We start from the raw sequence: 13121 nt of genomic DNA on the forward strand, positions 1-13121 counted from the left end.
GGGGGGAGGAGAGAAGCGTATTCAGACTTGCAGTCTTCTGCATCTGCAGCCTTACAATAAACCAGTATTTGCGGCATGCACGACTCTGGTTTCCTAGTTTGGACTACCCTGGGGAGCCTTGACGAGGAGCGAGAGTGAAAAAAAAAACAGAAAAGTTGTTAACAAAAGAGGGAGAAAAACTGGCCCAATGACTTTCCCCTTCTCCATCTCTGGAATGCGGGAGAACAAGTCCCAGCTTCTCCCATCTCCACCCTGGTTCTACCCTCTTTTTTTTTTTCCTGCCTTCTCCTTTCCACTTCCAGCTGTGCCTGGAAGATCTTCAGCCAGGTGACCGGCTGACCGCTATCATCCTTCTCCAGAGATGTTTTAAGGTAACTGCGCTCGGGAGAAACGGATGAGGTCAGAGTGATCGATCGGCTTTTGTCTCTTTCAAGATCTGGCACGTCAATCCGGTCTCCTGGATCTTTTGGGAATACTGGGCAGGGAGACAACTGCTGGGAAGCCTCGGGCGATGCTGCACTCCCAACTCCCATCCACCCCGACCAAGTAGGGATTATAAATTGGGTTTTCCTGGGATTGCGAGCTCCCTGGGAAGGTGGGGTGGTTGTCCTAAAATTTAGGGGGTGACCAAGGAACGGTAGGGGGGGATTTGAACCAGGTCCGCTTCTGCAGCGCTTGCTGTATAATTCCCTGAATCTAAATGGTGGCTTTCTGGCAGTCCTAAGGAAATTCCAATGAGAACAAAAGGGGAAGCCAAAGATTTTTTTTAAATCTTAGGGGGATCAGAGCTACTTTGATCTAGCGGTTAAGACACCAAGCTAGAAACCGGGGGATTGTGAGTTCTAGTCCTGCTTTAAGGCACGAAAGCAGGCTGGTTGACTTCAAGCCACTCACCAGGGTGAGTTCTAGTACCACTTTAGGTATGAAAGCCAATTGGAGACTGAGTTAATCTCCAGGTGGTGGTAAATTCTAGTCCATCCTTAATTTTGCCTGGATGACGGCCAATTACAAGGAGACGGTGAGTTCTAGTTCTGTCTTAGGCATGAAAGCCAGCTGAGTGACTTTGGGCCAGTCCCTCTCTCAGCCTGCCCACCTCACAGGATTGTTGGTGGGAAAATAGGAGGAGTATTAGGAAGAACTCACCCATCTCCTGGTGATTGGCTCAAAGTCACCCAGCCGACTTTCACGCCTAAATTAGGACTAGAAGAACTCAGTCTCCCATTTTCGAGCCTGATACCTTGACCTTTAGACCGATCTGGCTGAATATTCAGAACAATATTCATGCAGAATCTTTTTTATGCACTCTGGGAAGCGATTAGATTACACGTGGCTGGCTGGGGAATTCTGGGAGTTGAAGTCCACACATCTTAAAAGCATCCAAGATTGAGAAAACGGCCCTACGCTAAGCTGCAGCAAACTCATTTTGTCTCGGTGGGACCAGAAAATCCTGCTTTGGCTTCAGGGTGGCCACATGGCACAGACCCTGGAGTGGAATTCATTGGCTAATCCAGAACCGGAGTAGGTTTCAATGCCATAAATCATTCTGGGGAATTTTGCAAGGTTCTCGCAACCTTTAAATGGTGTTTTGCAACCTGCGAACAAGGAAATAATGAACACCGTTAAAACCAGCGGGCTTGTTTTAGGATATTTAAAACCTGCAATAATGAAACCAGGGTGCGCTCCTTAAGACTACCTAGTCCTGGATTTACAACATTCATTTAGTGAACATTCAAAGTTACGATGACCCTGAAAAAAAGTGACCGGCGAAAGTTTTTCACACAACCGTTCAAAACCCTTTCACAAAACCATTCAATAATCAAAATTCGACTATCCCGGACAAAGTTTGTTGAGCTTTATTTTAATCTTAATATAATGAGGATAGGATAGGGTAGAATTCTATTTCTTCCCTTCCTTCTTTCCCTTTTCCTTCCTTCCTCCCTGCCTCCTCCCTCCCTCCCTCCCTTCTTTCTTTCCCTTTCCCTTCCTTCCTTCCTCCCACCTTCCCTTCCTCTTCTTCCTTTTCTTTCTTTCCCTTTTTTTCCCTTTCATTTCCTTTTTCTTTCTTTCTTTTCCTTCCTTCTTTTCCCTTTCCCTTCCTCCCTCCCTCCCACCTTCCCCTCCTTCCTTCCTTCCTTTTCTTTCTTTTCCTTTTTTTCCTTTCGTTTCCTTTTTCTTTCTTTCTTTCTTTTCCTTCCTTCCTTCCTCCCTCCCTCCTTTCCTTCCCTGACTCTTTTTGTCTTTGTGCCAAAATTCCCACCTCCTCCTTTAGGCGTCCCAGAAGAATCAAACTCGATCAGCGGGGCTTCTGGGCTATGGGACAAATGTCCAATGCCAAAGTCCACTGCAGGGGCCTCCAGAATGAGCTGGGGTCATGCCATGTTTTTGTCCCTCGCAGCTTATCACGTGGCGATGAAATGACCCGCCCAGCTTAGCAGGGGAAGGTTGATCCCTGGACATGGAGTGAACTGGACAGCGAGGAGACCGTTTGCTTTAACAAGCGACGCGTTTATTGTCAATGGCCCCCGTCAGCCAAGAGCAACTCTCTAAGGTAAGAAGCGAAGGGAGCAGAGAAACCAAACGCACCAAGAATTTTATTTCTTTATTAAGGAAATAGATTTTATCTGGCTGCCCAGCTCACACACCCTGTGCCCCTTGAGTCATTTCTGGTTTTGTGAAAAAAATAATTGTAAAGTTTGGATTCACATCTGCAGCCACTTTTCATTGGAAATGGTTTTACTAAAACTGAACATCTTAAATAAAAATGCAGAAAAGAGTTTCTAGAAACTGATAGCCAATAAAAATGGGTGCTGATACTAAGACCATAAGAAGGAAAAAAAATCATCTTAAATACTAAATACTTTTAAATATCTGAAGCTGGTTGTCTGATCATGCACTATGTCTTTAAACTCCCTTAATGAATATTGTAAGTACTAAAATACTGTTTTAATGCAGTACTGGAGTTTTAAAAATGGAAAGATTAAAACTTATGCAATGAAATCCTATTGATCGCAGGAAATTTTGTTTCCAATTCTTTGCTAGAGATTACAAATCATTTTTATTGATTTTCTACATATAACTTGCACTGATTTCTGTAGCCTCTCTCTTCCTCAAGTCTAAAATCTACTAGAAGATAATCTACTTAGTTTCTATAAAGGGCAACCCACCAGCTCTTTAAATGAAAGCGAGGTGCCATTAAGTTTCCTAGCAAGGTTTTTTTCTTTTTCTTTTTGCAAATAAATTCTATGATAAATACAGGCAATCCTCAACTTACGACCTCAGCTGAGCCCAACAGTTCTGTTGCTAAGTGAGACGGTTGTTAAGTGAGGTTTACGTCCCGTTTGTCCCTTCCAATGAACCGGCTGAATAACCACCCTTGTCTAATGCTGTGCAGGCTGGGGGATTCTGGGAATTGAAGATCTTCAAGTAGCCAAGATTGAGAATCACCAGTCTAAATATCTTCTCCAACTTGTTCTGTAGTTCCAGCAGGAGGGCTTCTTGGTCCTCGAACGGTTCTTCAGCCTAGAAGAATGCGACGCCATGAGGGCCCAGATCCGAAAGATAATTGAGTCTATGGACATGCCAGCTCACTGCCGCACAGAGTTTTCAACCCAGCAGTCGGAACAACTCCAGGCTCAGGTGGGCGATTCCAGGGGGGGCCGCCTTTCAGTTCCGTTCACAACTCACTTCACAAATTTCATAGCCTCAGCTGACCACAGCCAACGTTTTATGACGTTTCGTATGATTGTGATGGCATTAAAATGTTTTGCTGAACTGGCTAATTGTCAAATCCCACGGGAGTCCTGGGTTCCAGAGTTTGGAAGCGTTCTGTAAGTGAGCCCCTCTGAGCTGCCTTGATTCCAAAAACGGTTGCCCTGCAATGCACACCCAGATAAAATTATACAAAAGTTTTGTAGGTAGGTCTCAGCTTACCACCGGTCATTTTTTTTTTTGGTTTACATTTATACCCCGCCCTTCTCCGAAGACTCAGGGCGGCTTACAGTGTATATAAGGCAATAGTCTCATTCTATTTGTATATTTTTACAAAGTCAACTTATTGCCCCCCCAACAATCTGGGTCCTCATTTTACCTACCTTATAAAGGATGGAAGGCTGAGTCAACCTTGGGCCGGGCTTGAACCTGCAGTAATTGCAGGCTACTGTGTTCTAATAACAGGCTCTAACAGCCTGAGCTATTCCGGCCCTTTAAAGCGACTGGTCAAACTTTCAGCAAAAACGGCCCGCAAGAACAACGGATTTGCTTTACGGCAATCGTTCACTTAATGACTGCTGGAAAAAAGGTAGGCCATGTGGATGACCCACCTTTCAACCATCCCAGGAATGGACAGGCTCCATTACAGTCGTACGTCGAGGACTACTGTAGTAACATACAGAAGTAGTAGTACTGCAGTAGTACATATAGTAGTGTTGCATATAGATGACTTTAATATTGTTGTATATAAAGGTAAAGATTCCCCTCGCACATATGTGCAAGTCGTTCCTGACTCTAGGGGGCGTTGCTCATCTCCGTTTCAAAGCAGAAGAGCCAGTGCTGTCCGAAGACGTCTCCGTGGTCATGTGGCTGGCATGACTCAACGCCAAAGGCGCACGGAACTCTGTTCCCTTCCCACCAAAGGTGGTCCCTATTTTTTCTACTTGCATTTTTTATGTGCTTTCGAACTGCTAGGTTGGCAGAAGCCGGGACAAGGAATGGAGCTCACCCCGTTACGCGGCGCGAGGGATTCGAACCGCTGAACTGCCGACCTTTCTGATCGACAAGTTTGGCGTCTTAGCCACTGAGCCATTGTGTCCCTTGTTGTATATAGATGATTTTAATATAAAACAGCTACGAATCTGAAATTTTGGAGACCCTCGGCTAACATTGCTACTTTAACCTGGTTTCTGACAGGGTTCTGCAGAATATTTCCTCAACAGCGGAGACAAAATCAGGTTCTTTTTCGAAAAAGGTGTTTTTGATACAAAAGGTACTGTTCTCCCCAAGGCCTCTTGACACCCCTATTCTACGCAATCTGGTTGTTGGGTCGTTCTTCTAAATCCGGACTTTTTAATTTGCAGGGGACTTTCTGGTTCCAAAGGAGAAATCGATCAATAAAATTGGCCACGGTAAGTAAAGGGCTACCTGAAAATCCCTTTCCCTGAGAAATAGAATAGAATAGAATAGAATTTTTTATTGGCCAAGTGTGATTGGACACACAAGGAATTTGTCTTTGGTGCATATGCTCTCAGTGTACATAAAAGAAAAGATACGTTCATCAAGGTAGTTAATAGTTAATGCAAATTGGAAACAAAATGGAAGGACTGGGCGAAAGTATGCAGGTAGCTCTCGACTTACACGAGTTCATTTAGTGACCGTTCAGTTACAAAGGGACTGAAAAAAGTAATTTATGACCATTTTTCCACACTTATGACTGTTGCAGCATCCCCAGGGTCACGTGATCAAAATTCAGACACCGACTCATAAGTCAGAAGTCGAGAACTACCTGTAAGGAGTTTGCAACTTACTAAAAGTTCACATCTAGGTGTAATAAAAGAGAATTTTTCTCCCTGGCAAGTTTGAGCCAATTATTACCTGACTTTTGATAGGATTTTCAATAAGTAGCACCTATGATGGTTAATTTATTTTATTTATTAAATTTATATGACGCACATGTGACTTATTATTGATGAGGCAAATTAATTACACCTATGCCATTATAATCAAAATGATTCTTATATCACTAGGATGTTGATTATTATTTCTAGCTCTACATGCCTACGATCCCGTCTTCAAGCAAATGACCCACACAGCCAAGGTGCAGGTGAGTTGAACCCTGGCCAACCCTGCAGGGCTGTTGTAGAAAGAGCAAATTACAGCCAACACCAGAAGCCTCTCCTTCCTTTGGTTATGAGACAGGAAATTGACCGGCATTGGCTCTGCCTCCCTGCTCATTTAGTCCTTCACAACAGCCCTGCTGGGGTTGGTTTTAAATCCAGCTGTTGGGCCTTTTACAAGGTGATGTAGGTTTTTTACTGCCATGATGATTTGGTTAACAAACCATGGTTCAAAGAACTGATCATTTAACCAAGGTTGGTAACCCATCTCTGAGTGAGAGGGGGAAAATGCTTTTAACTCTGCTTTAATTGGCAAAATGTTGGAAGGAAGCATTTTCTCAGGCTGCAAGCGAAAAGCACAGAAAATTAACAATTTCTTACATTTTGGGACATTCCGCAGGCTTTAGCAAGAAATTTGGGTCTGGAGAATCCTGTGGTGGTGCAGAGCATGTACATCTTCAAGGTACGTGAACCCAGCTTTTTGAAAAAAAAATATGTAGTTGGGGGATCCGTGGAAGGTGGAGGGCTCCTTAGAGACCTCCGCCAGCAGTGAGAACCCACAACTTAGAATCCCAGATTCTAAGGGAAGGGAAGGGACCCCAGAGACCATTTAGTCCAATTCTTTTCCCAAACCAGAAACTCATTATTACAGCAATGGGTGATTATTATTATTATTTTTAAAAAAAGTTTTCTCTTTTAGGCTTAATAGTCTTTTTTTTTTTTTTTACTCGTTTTATAGCAACCGGGCATTGGTGGGGAAGGTGAGTTTCTTACTGCCTGGCCTTTCCTCTAACTCTTTCCCATGGGGGCTGCCCTGGAGATGTTGGACTGCAAGTCCCATTGTCCCCTGCAGGAAAGGGAACGAGTCACCATGCTGCTTAGTCTGTTCCTGTTGATCCCGTGACCCTCCCCAATCCTTGGGGGAGTCCCACTGACCTTGGGGACCGGACGCAGAAAATTGTGGGCGGTTCATAAATTTAAGGACCCAAATCACAATTCTGGTCAAACTTAGTTGTTAAAATCATCTTAATCGGCGTTGGTACGTTGCCAAGGGCCTCACCCTGGACACAATGTGGTTCGGTTGTGAATTTATGAATCTTTTTTTTACCGATTGCAATCCAAGAGGGAGTCTGGCTGGATTGTGCGGAAGAAAACAGAAACGTTTGTGTTTTAGGATTGTTTGAAGCCAGCTTACTGGCGTTTGCAAACAAACCACTTAGGCAAGGATGACTTCACGTGTCTCCTCTGCTCCTTTCAGTGATGCCACATCAGGACGCAACTTTTCTGTACACAACCCCTTTGGGCAAAGTGATGGGCTTCTGGATCGCTCTGGAAAACGCCACCCAAGAAAACGGCTGCTTGTGGTTCATTCCAGGCTCGCATATAGGTAAGGTGTGAAGATGCTAACTGCTGAGAATTGCTGCGAGTCGGGTATCAATTTAAGAAATAAAATGAACGAATCCAATCAAAGGGAGCCCCTAAAGCTCACCCTTCTGTTTTTGCTTTCCAGCTGGCATCACGCGGCGGATGGTCCGAACTCCTCCTGGGACGATTCCTTGCACCGATTTCATTGGCACTGAGCGAGTGTATGAAGACTGCCGGTTTGTCCCCGTGCCAGCGGGCAAAGGTAGGGTGGCACCGCTGAAAAATCTAAGTGGGCTGAGCCACATCCGAAGAATAAGTTTGGGAGGGAAATTGGTTCTCTTCTCCTGGAAGGGGAAACATAATTCGGGGGCCTAAAATTCCATCATTTAGATCAGGGGGGTCTCCAAACTTGGTGACTTTAAGGTTTTTGGGCTTCAACTGCCTGAATTCCCCAGCCACCCACTGGGAGTTGAAGTCCGAAAGTCTTAAAAGTCGCCAAGTTTGGAGACCCCCCCCTCCCGAGTTAGACCCATTTTAAATCTAGGTCTTTCCCACCAGTGAATGGAAGAAACCAAACCGTTACAGGTAGTCCTTGAGTTTAAAAAAAATTGCTTAGTGACCGTTCAAAGTTACGGCACTGAAAAAAGTGATTGAGGACCGTTTTTCACACTTACAACTGTTGCAGCATTCCTGAGGTCACATGATCAAAATTCAGACGCTTGGCAATTGGCTCATATTTATGACGCTCCCGGTGGGGAGGGGCATGTGATCCTCTATTGCGACCTTCTGGGGAAGTCAGATTCACTTAAAAACAGTGTCACTAACAACTGTGGCAAGAACAGTCGTAAAATGTGGCAGAAGTCCCTTAACAACTGCCTCGCTTAAGCAACAGAAATTTTGGGCTCAGTTGTGGTCATAAGTTGAGGACCACCTGTTTTAGAGATTGGTTGGTATGACGCATAATCTTCGTTTTATTTTTGTTTTGAAAGTCCTTTGCAAATGACTTGGAAATATTCTACCATACAGGAGAAGCAATTATGGAGTTGAGCTTGATGAGTGACGTCAATGACACACCCTGGCACACACACACACACACCCCTCGAAAAAGTTGTGATTTCCCACTTCCACAACTTTTGGCTAATCTCCCATGCAAGCGCAACTCAGCCTTGATCCCTACTTTTTTTAACTAAATCAGCCAAAATTGGCCATATGCTGCCCCCTTCTGGGAAAAGCAATTCTAGTAAATGAACTGCTACCCTTTGCTTAACAACCGTTTCAAGTTACAACGGTGCTGGATAACAACCGGTCCTCGCAATTATGACCACTGCAGCATTCCCCATCGTCATTGTGATCTCACTCCTGGCACTCGGCAACTGGCTTGCATTTAGAGAGTCCTCAACTTATGACTGTAGCTGAACTTGGAATTATAAATCATAAATCACGGCCATAATATTTTAATCCGTGTTGGTTTAATCCGTTAACTATTTTTTACTTGTTTTATAACTTGCAAGGAGCCCAGAGTCAACTTGTAGGTGAGATGGGCGGCGTGAAAATCGAATCAACAAAATTAAATAAATGTCAAAGCATCATGTCACCCACCAATGTTTTGACATTTTTTTGCGGCAGTTGTTAAACAAACACGGTGGCTCTTAAGTGAACACTGCAGTCATTAAATGAATCCATTGTCCCCGATGGACATTTTTTTTTTTTGCTGGAAACTTAAATGCTGGAAAACAGGAAAAAACCCTCACAAATTGTGTCTGTGGGATGCTGCAAACAGTCATAAAGCCAAGGCGGTTGCCATGCACCCAAAACACAATCATCTTATTGCAGGGGATAGGTGTGGCTGTTGTAACTTTCAAAACGGGTATTTAGTAACTCTGGGGAAGTGGGTTGCAACCTTGAATGGTCGCTAGGCAAGTAGGTTGTAAGTCAAGGACTGCTTGTCAAACTGTCAAACGCTACTTCCAGCTGGATGGTAGATTTCACTCTTTTCATGGTGAACCAGGGGACTTAGTCCTTATCCACGGCGAGGTGGTGCACAAAAGTGAGGCAAACTATTCTCAGGAGTCCCGCGAGGTTTACACCTTCCACCTGATGGAGGCCAAGGACGCAGTTTGGAGCGCCGAGAACTGGTAAGCGGAAGGAGAGGGATGGGAGGGCTTTGCCCTGGGCAGTGCCACTCTGCCAAGGTTCCCCCACCCCTCCAGTTGGTTCACTAGCATGGGAACTCAGGAGCCGTTTAACGGGTTTTTTTCACTTGTTTCAGGCTTCAACCAACTCCGGAACTGCCTTTCCCATCGCTGTACACGAGCGAGTAAACCCGCAGCATCTCTGCTTGGGAGCCCCATATCTTTTGGGGAACCGGCAGCGGGGCTGATCTTCAGCTCTGCATCTGTAGCTGGGGAATTTTCTGTCTGGCTCCAGCTTCACATCATCTCCGAATCCGCTGAGTCTGTTCCGGAGAGCGTGGGCTTAAAAAATCAGTTTGGTGTGGAGTTAAAGAGCATCAGATCCTGACCAAGGAAAGTCAGGCAGTAGTTTTTGCTCAACGATGAGCATCACGGGAAGGAAAAGAAGGCATGGAGGGAACAAACATTGGTCCTGGCTTCTGAAAGGGAAGGCAAGTTAAAAATGCAATAAAATGTGGACTGGAATTCTGATTATGTACCTGCTGTGGACGACACCTTTGTAAGAGTATCTCAGAGTTCAGCAGCATGGAATAGATTTATATCTCGCCCTTTTAAGAAACATCTTTGATTTTCCTGTAATTTCAAGTTTGGGTTAAGGAGATGTCTAAATTTGCAGTTTGAGCTAGCTGGAGGAAAGATTCCCCCAAACCTTGCCTCTCTGTGGTGCTCAGGATCTGCCGTCTTCTACAAGACCCTTGGGATGGGGCTGTGTTTGGCTTGGAGAGATACATGGGGGTGGGGTGGGTGGGTGTTGATGGGAAAAATGGATGTCTCAAACCTCCAATGGCTTCGTTTTGCTTCGAATAGCCTCCCGATAATTTTAAAAAGGCCCCGCTTTGCTGACGTACAATCCTGATCGGGATCCTCAAGAGATCAGAAAAATTAAAATTTATCCAGTAACCTGTAACAGAGATGTAACCATTGTCTCAAATCAGTTAGGGCTTCACTTCCTGCTTTGTCAGCATAAGCCTTGCTAAAATTGAAAATTTTCCTTCTTTGGTTTGTCTTCCCTCCTCCTTCGAAGGGGTGAGATGAGACAGACTGGACCAAAGTCACCCAGCTGGCTTCCGTGCCTAAGGCAGAGGCTAGAACGTGGGGTGGGGTGGCTGGCTTCAAGTCCAGCCCTTTGACTGCTTGAACAAACCCCTCCTGCTTAAAAAAAACAAAACAAAACAACCCCTTGGAGGATTGCCACTCACAGTTTGTGTGGCAATTGCTGCGTATTATATTGCAGAAGCCGTGGGAAAAACAAACAGACCACAAAGAACAGCCTCATTATATTTCAGCTTTAAATAATTAACGTGCAATCACTTACAGGGAGGGGCTGTGGTGTCACTTTTTGCCACCCTGGGCCAAAGACACCAAAGAAACAGAGCATGGGTGTATCTGATTATGCTCCCGGGGGTGGGGGTGGGGAGCGCGGAAGGAACTTTATCCCCTTCCAGGGTAGCTAAAGCATTAGCAGGATGTGGAGGTAGAGAGGCAGGAGTAGATTGTCCACCTGGGTGGTGTAGGCTTCTAAAAATGACACCAGGGTAATCGAGATCAAGATCCAGGAGTAGCTGGCGTTCAGGTCCACAGAAGTGTCAAAAATCACAATCAGAGCAACCGCAATGATTTGGGCAAATATGGCCGACATGGTCCCTTCAAAAGTTTTCTTGGTTCCGGGCCATTTGACTTCCCCCATCGCGCTGCCAAAGATGGAGGCCACCGAGTCCCCCACGCCTACAGCCAGAACCCCAGAGTAGGGAGCCAGGGCTCCTGCCCCCGTCAAGGCACCTTTGGGGGCGCACGGCCTCGGCACCAGCCACACCGGGAAGGACATCCCAAGCAGAAGGTAGATATGAGTCAAGATCAAAGGCCCGCTGTCCCGCTCGTCTAAGAAGAGTGAGAGCAATTGCCGGAGCGTCTGCCCGAAGGGCTTGATGGTGAAGTAGCGGACGTACTCGAGCAGAATGAAGATGGCCAGGCAGATGACTGCTGCCACGTACAGCAGTTGGCGGTCGTAGATCAGTCCCGGGACGTAAGTGGCCACCACGATGAAGTGGAAGTACTTCCGGGTGACGATGGAAGCTTGGTGTTTTTTCGAACCGGAGGACCGCTTAGTGTTTTGGTAGAGGACTATCGCGCAGGCCAGAGCAGCCAGGAAGGTCCAGTAGCACAGCAGGTGAATTCTGATCTGGGTTTGGGAGAGCAACTGGAAGAGCCACATCAAGGGGTTCCTGCGGATCAGGCGGTAGAGCCAAGGCATGACCACGCCGAGGCTCAGGACGGCGGTCATCATGTGGAAAAACATGGAAGAGGTCCAGGTGGTGGAATCCATGAAGAAGAAGAGCACCGCGAAGGACAGGCCAAGCAGGGCCACTCCCACCACCACGACCAGGAGGAAGAAGTCCACGGGACTCCCTCGGTTCTCGCTGACGTTCAGAGAGCGCTTGATGAGCTGGTTGAGGACGAAACTCAGGCCGGTGAGGATGAGCAGGGCCTCCCCGGGGGTGAAGCACCGAGGCAACAGGTACAGCAGGATCATGCTGAGGTAGACGAAAATGAGCAACACCTCCAAGACTTCGATCACTTCGGAGACGGTCAAGGAATGTTTCATGGTGTAGATGATCAGCGTCCCGGCAATCCCGGACAGCACGCAGGTGTTGGTTGGCACCGGCTTGGTAATGCCCAAGGCGATCACCGACAGGAAGAGGGCGATCATCATGCCGGTGGAGGCCACGATAATGCCCAAGCGCTCGAAGTACACAATGCCAGCCACTCGACACCTTTCCTTCATCACGATGCCCAGCAGAGGAATCACCATGCAGGAGGGGAGGAGGCCGCTGTTGGCCGTGGTCCGGAACTGGAAGACGGCCCCACCCAGACGAAGGAGATGGTCCCACTTAAACTGGATGTAGAAGGCTTGGACGGCGAGGACGAGAGCGGACCACGAGAAGCGGTCCCAGACCACGCTGTGCACGCAAAGCACAATGGCAAACACCACCAGAGATTCCACCAGAACCGGCTGGTTCCACATGGCGACGGTCGGCCAGTTACGCCTCGCAAGCGAAGGATCTCCACAGCTGTCCAGGGCGTTTCAAATGCAGGGACTCTCAGGGCTGAAAGCTCCCTCCTCTGTTCGGATCATCCCTGGGAAAGAAAAATCAAACCTTTTAAAGAGGCACACAGTGGCACAACGGTGCATCCCACATCACAAGCCAGCTGTCTTTAAGAGCGTTCTTTTTAAACAGAAGACAGAGCTGTGGCTCTCAACGGTTCGAGGCCTCCCTGTGCCCCACCTCAGGCGATAATTACAGATTACCAGAGTTGGAAGGGACCTTGTGGGTCATCTAGTCCAACCCCCCCTGCCCAATTCTTTGGCACCCCCTTCTCAAGTTGCGACTACCACCCCCGCCATCATCCCCAGCCACCCTCGAGAACCCAAGGCCGGCACTCCCCAATTGGAAAGCGCCGTTTTTGGTCTCGGCCTACCCTACCTTGCGGGGCTGTTGTGAAGCAGATCGTGGAGGGGGGGGGAAGAAGAGGAGGAGGCCAAGCGGCCCCGCCCGCCATGCGCGCGCACACCCACCCTTCCCCCCGGGGGGGGGCTGAGCACTTGGGAGGAAAGGCGCCCTTTACGACTCCCTCCAAGCCTTCCCCTTCATCATCATCATCGCTCCGCCTCATCGCCTTCCCTGACTTACTCACCCACCCGGGCGCCGCCATCTTGCGGTGACGACGGCGCGCGCCG

General features: G+C 47.2%; 2 protein-coding genes across 6 annotated transcripts; one reads left to right on the forward strand and one right to left on the reverse strand.

The window, feature by feature from the left end:
- Positions 1 to 233: 233 nt before the first annotated feature.
- Positions 234 to 9861, forward strand: PHYHD1 (phytanoyl-CoA dioxygenase domain containing 1). Of its 3 annotated transcripts, none has more exons than XM_058159210.1 (12): positions 234 to 371; positions 2396 to 2548; positions 3478 to 3636; positions 4906 to 4981; positions 5073 to 5120; positions 5760 to 5815; positions 6229 to 6291; positions 6568 to 6589; positions 7087 to 7215; positions 7339 to 7455; positions 9202 to 9328; positions 9463 to 9861. In XM_058159210.1, exons 2-12 carry the CDS (start codon positions 2516 to 2518, stop codon positions 9512 to 9514), a joined length of 882 nt encoding a protein of 293 aa, XP_058015193.1. In that variant the 5' UTR covers positions 234 to 371; positions 2396 to 2515; the 3' UTR covers positions 9515 to 9861. The 3 variants fall into 3 exon arrangements, with proteins under 3 accessions (XP_058015193.1, XP_058015195.1, XP_058015194.1); XM_058159211.1 differs by lacking the exon at positions 234 to 371 and adding an exon at positions 397 to 546; XM_058159212.1 differs by lacking the exon at positions 3478 to 3636.
- Positions 9862 to 10005: 144 nt separating this feature from the next.
- DOLK (dolichol kinase) lies at positions 10006 to 13117 on the reverse strand. Of its 3 annotated transcripts, none has more exons than XM_058159208.1 (2): positions 13079 to 13117; positions 10006 to 12520 (listed from the first exon to the last, which is right to left on the reverse strand). In XM_058159208.1, exon 2 carries the CDS (start codon positions 12405 to 12407, stop codon positions 10836 to 10838), a length of 1572 nt encoding a protein of 523 aa, XP_058015191.1. In that variant the 5' UTR covers positions 12408 to 12520; positions 13079 to 13117; the 3' UTR covers positions 10006 to 10835. The 3 variants fall into 3 exon arrangements, with proteins under 3 accessions (XP_058015191.1, XP_058015192.1, XP_058015190.1); XM_058159209.1 differs by having other exon boundaries at positions 13083 to 13102; XM_058159207.1 differs by lacking the exon at positions 13079 to 13117 and adding an exon at positions 12868 to 13062.
- Between the last annotated feature and the right edge of the window lie 4 nt (positions 13118 to 13121).

The sequence above is a fragment of the Ahaetulla prasina genome, chromosome 16, assembly GCF_028640845.1.
Source record: "Ahaetulla prasina isolate Xishuangbanna chromosome 16, ASM2864084v1, whole genome shotgun sequence".
Classification (NCBI taxonomy): domain Eukaryota; kingdom Metazoa; phylum Chordata; class Lepidosauria; order Squamata; family Colubridae; genus Ahaetulla; species Ahaetulla prasina.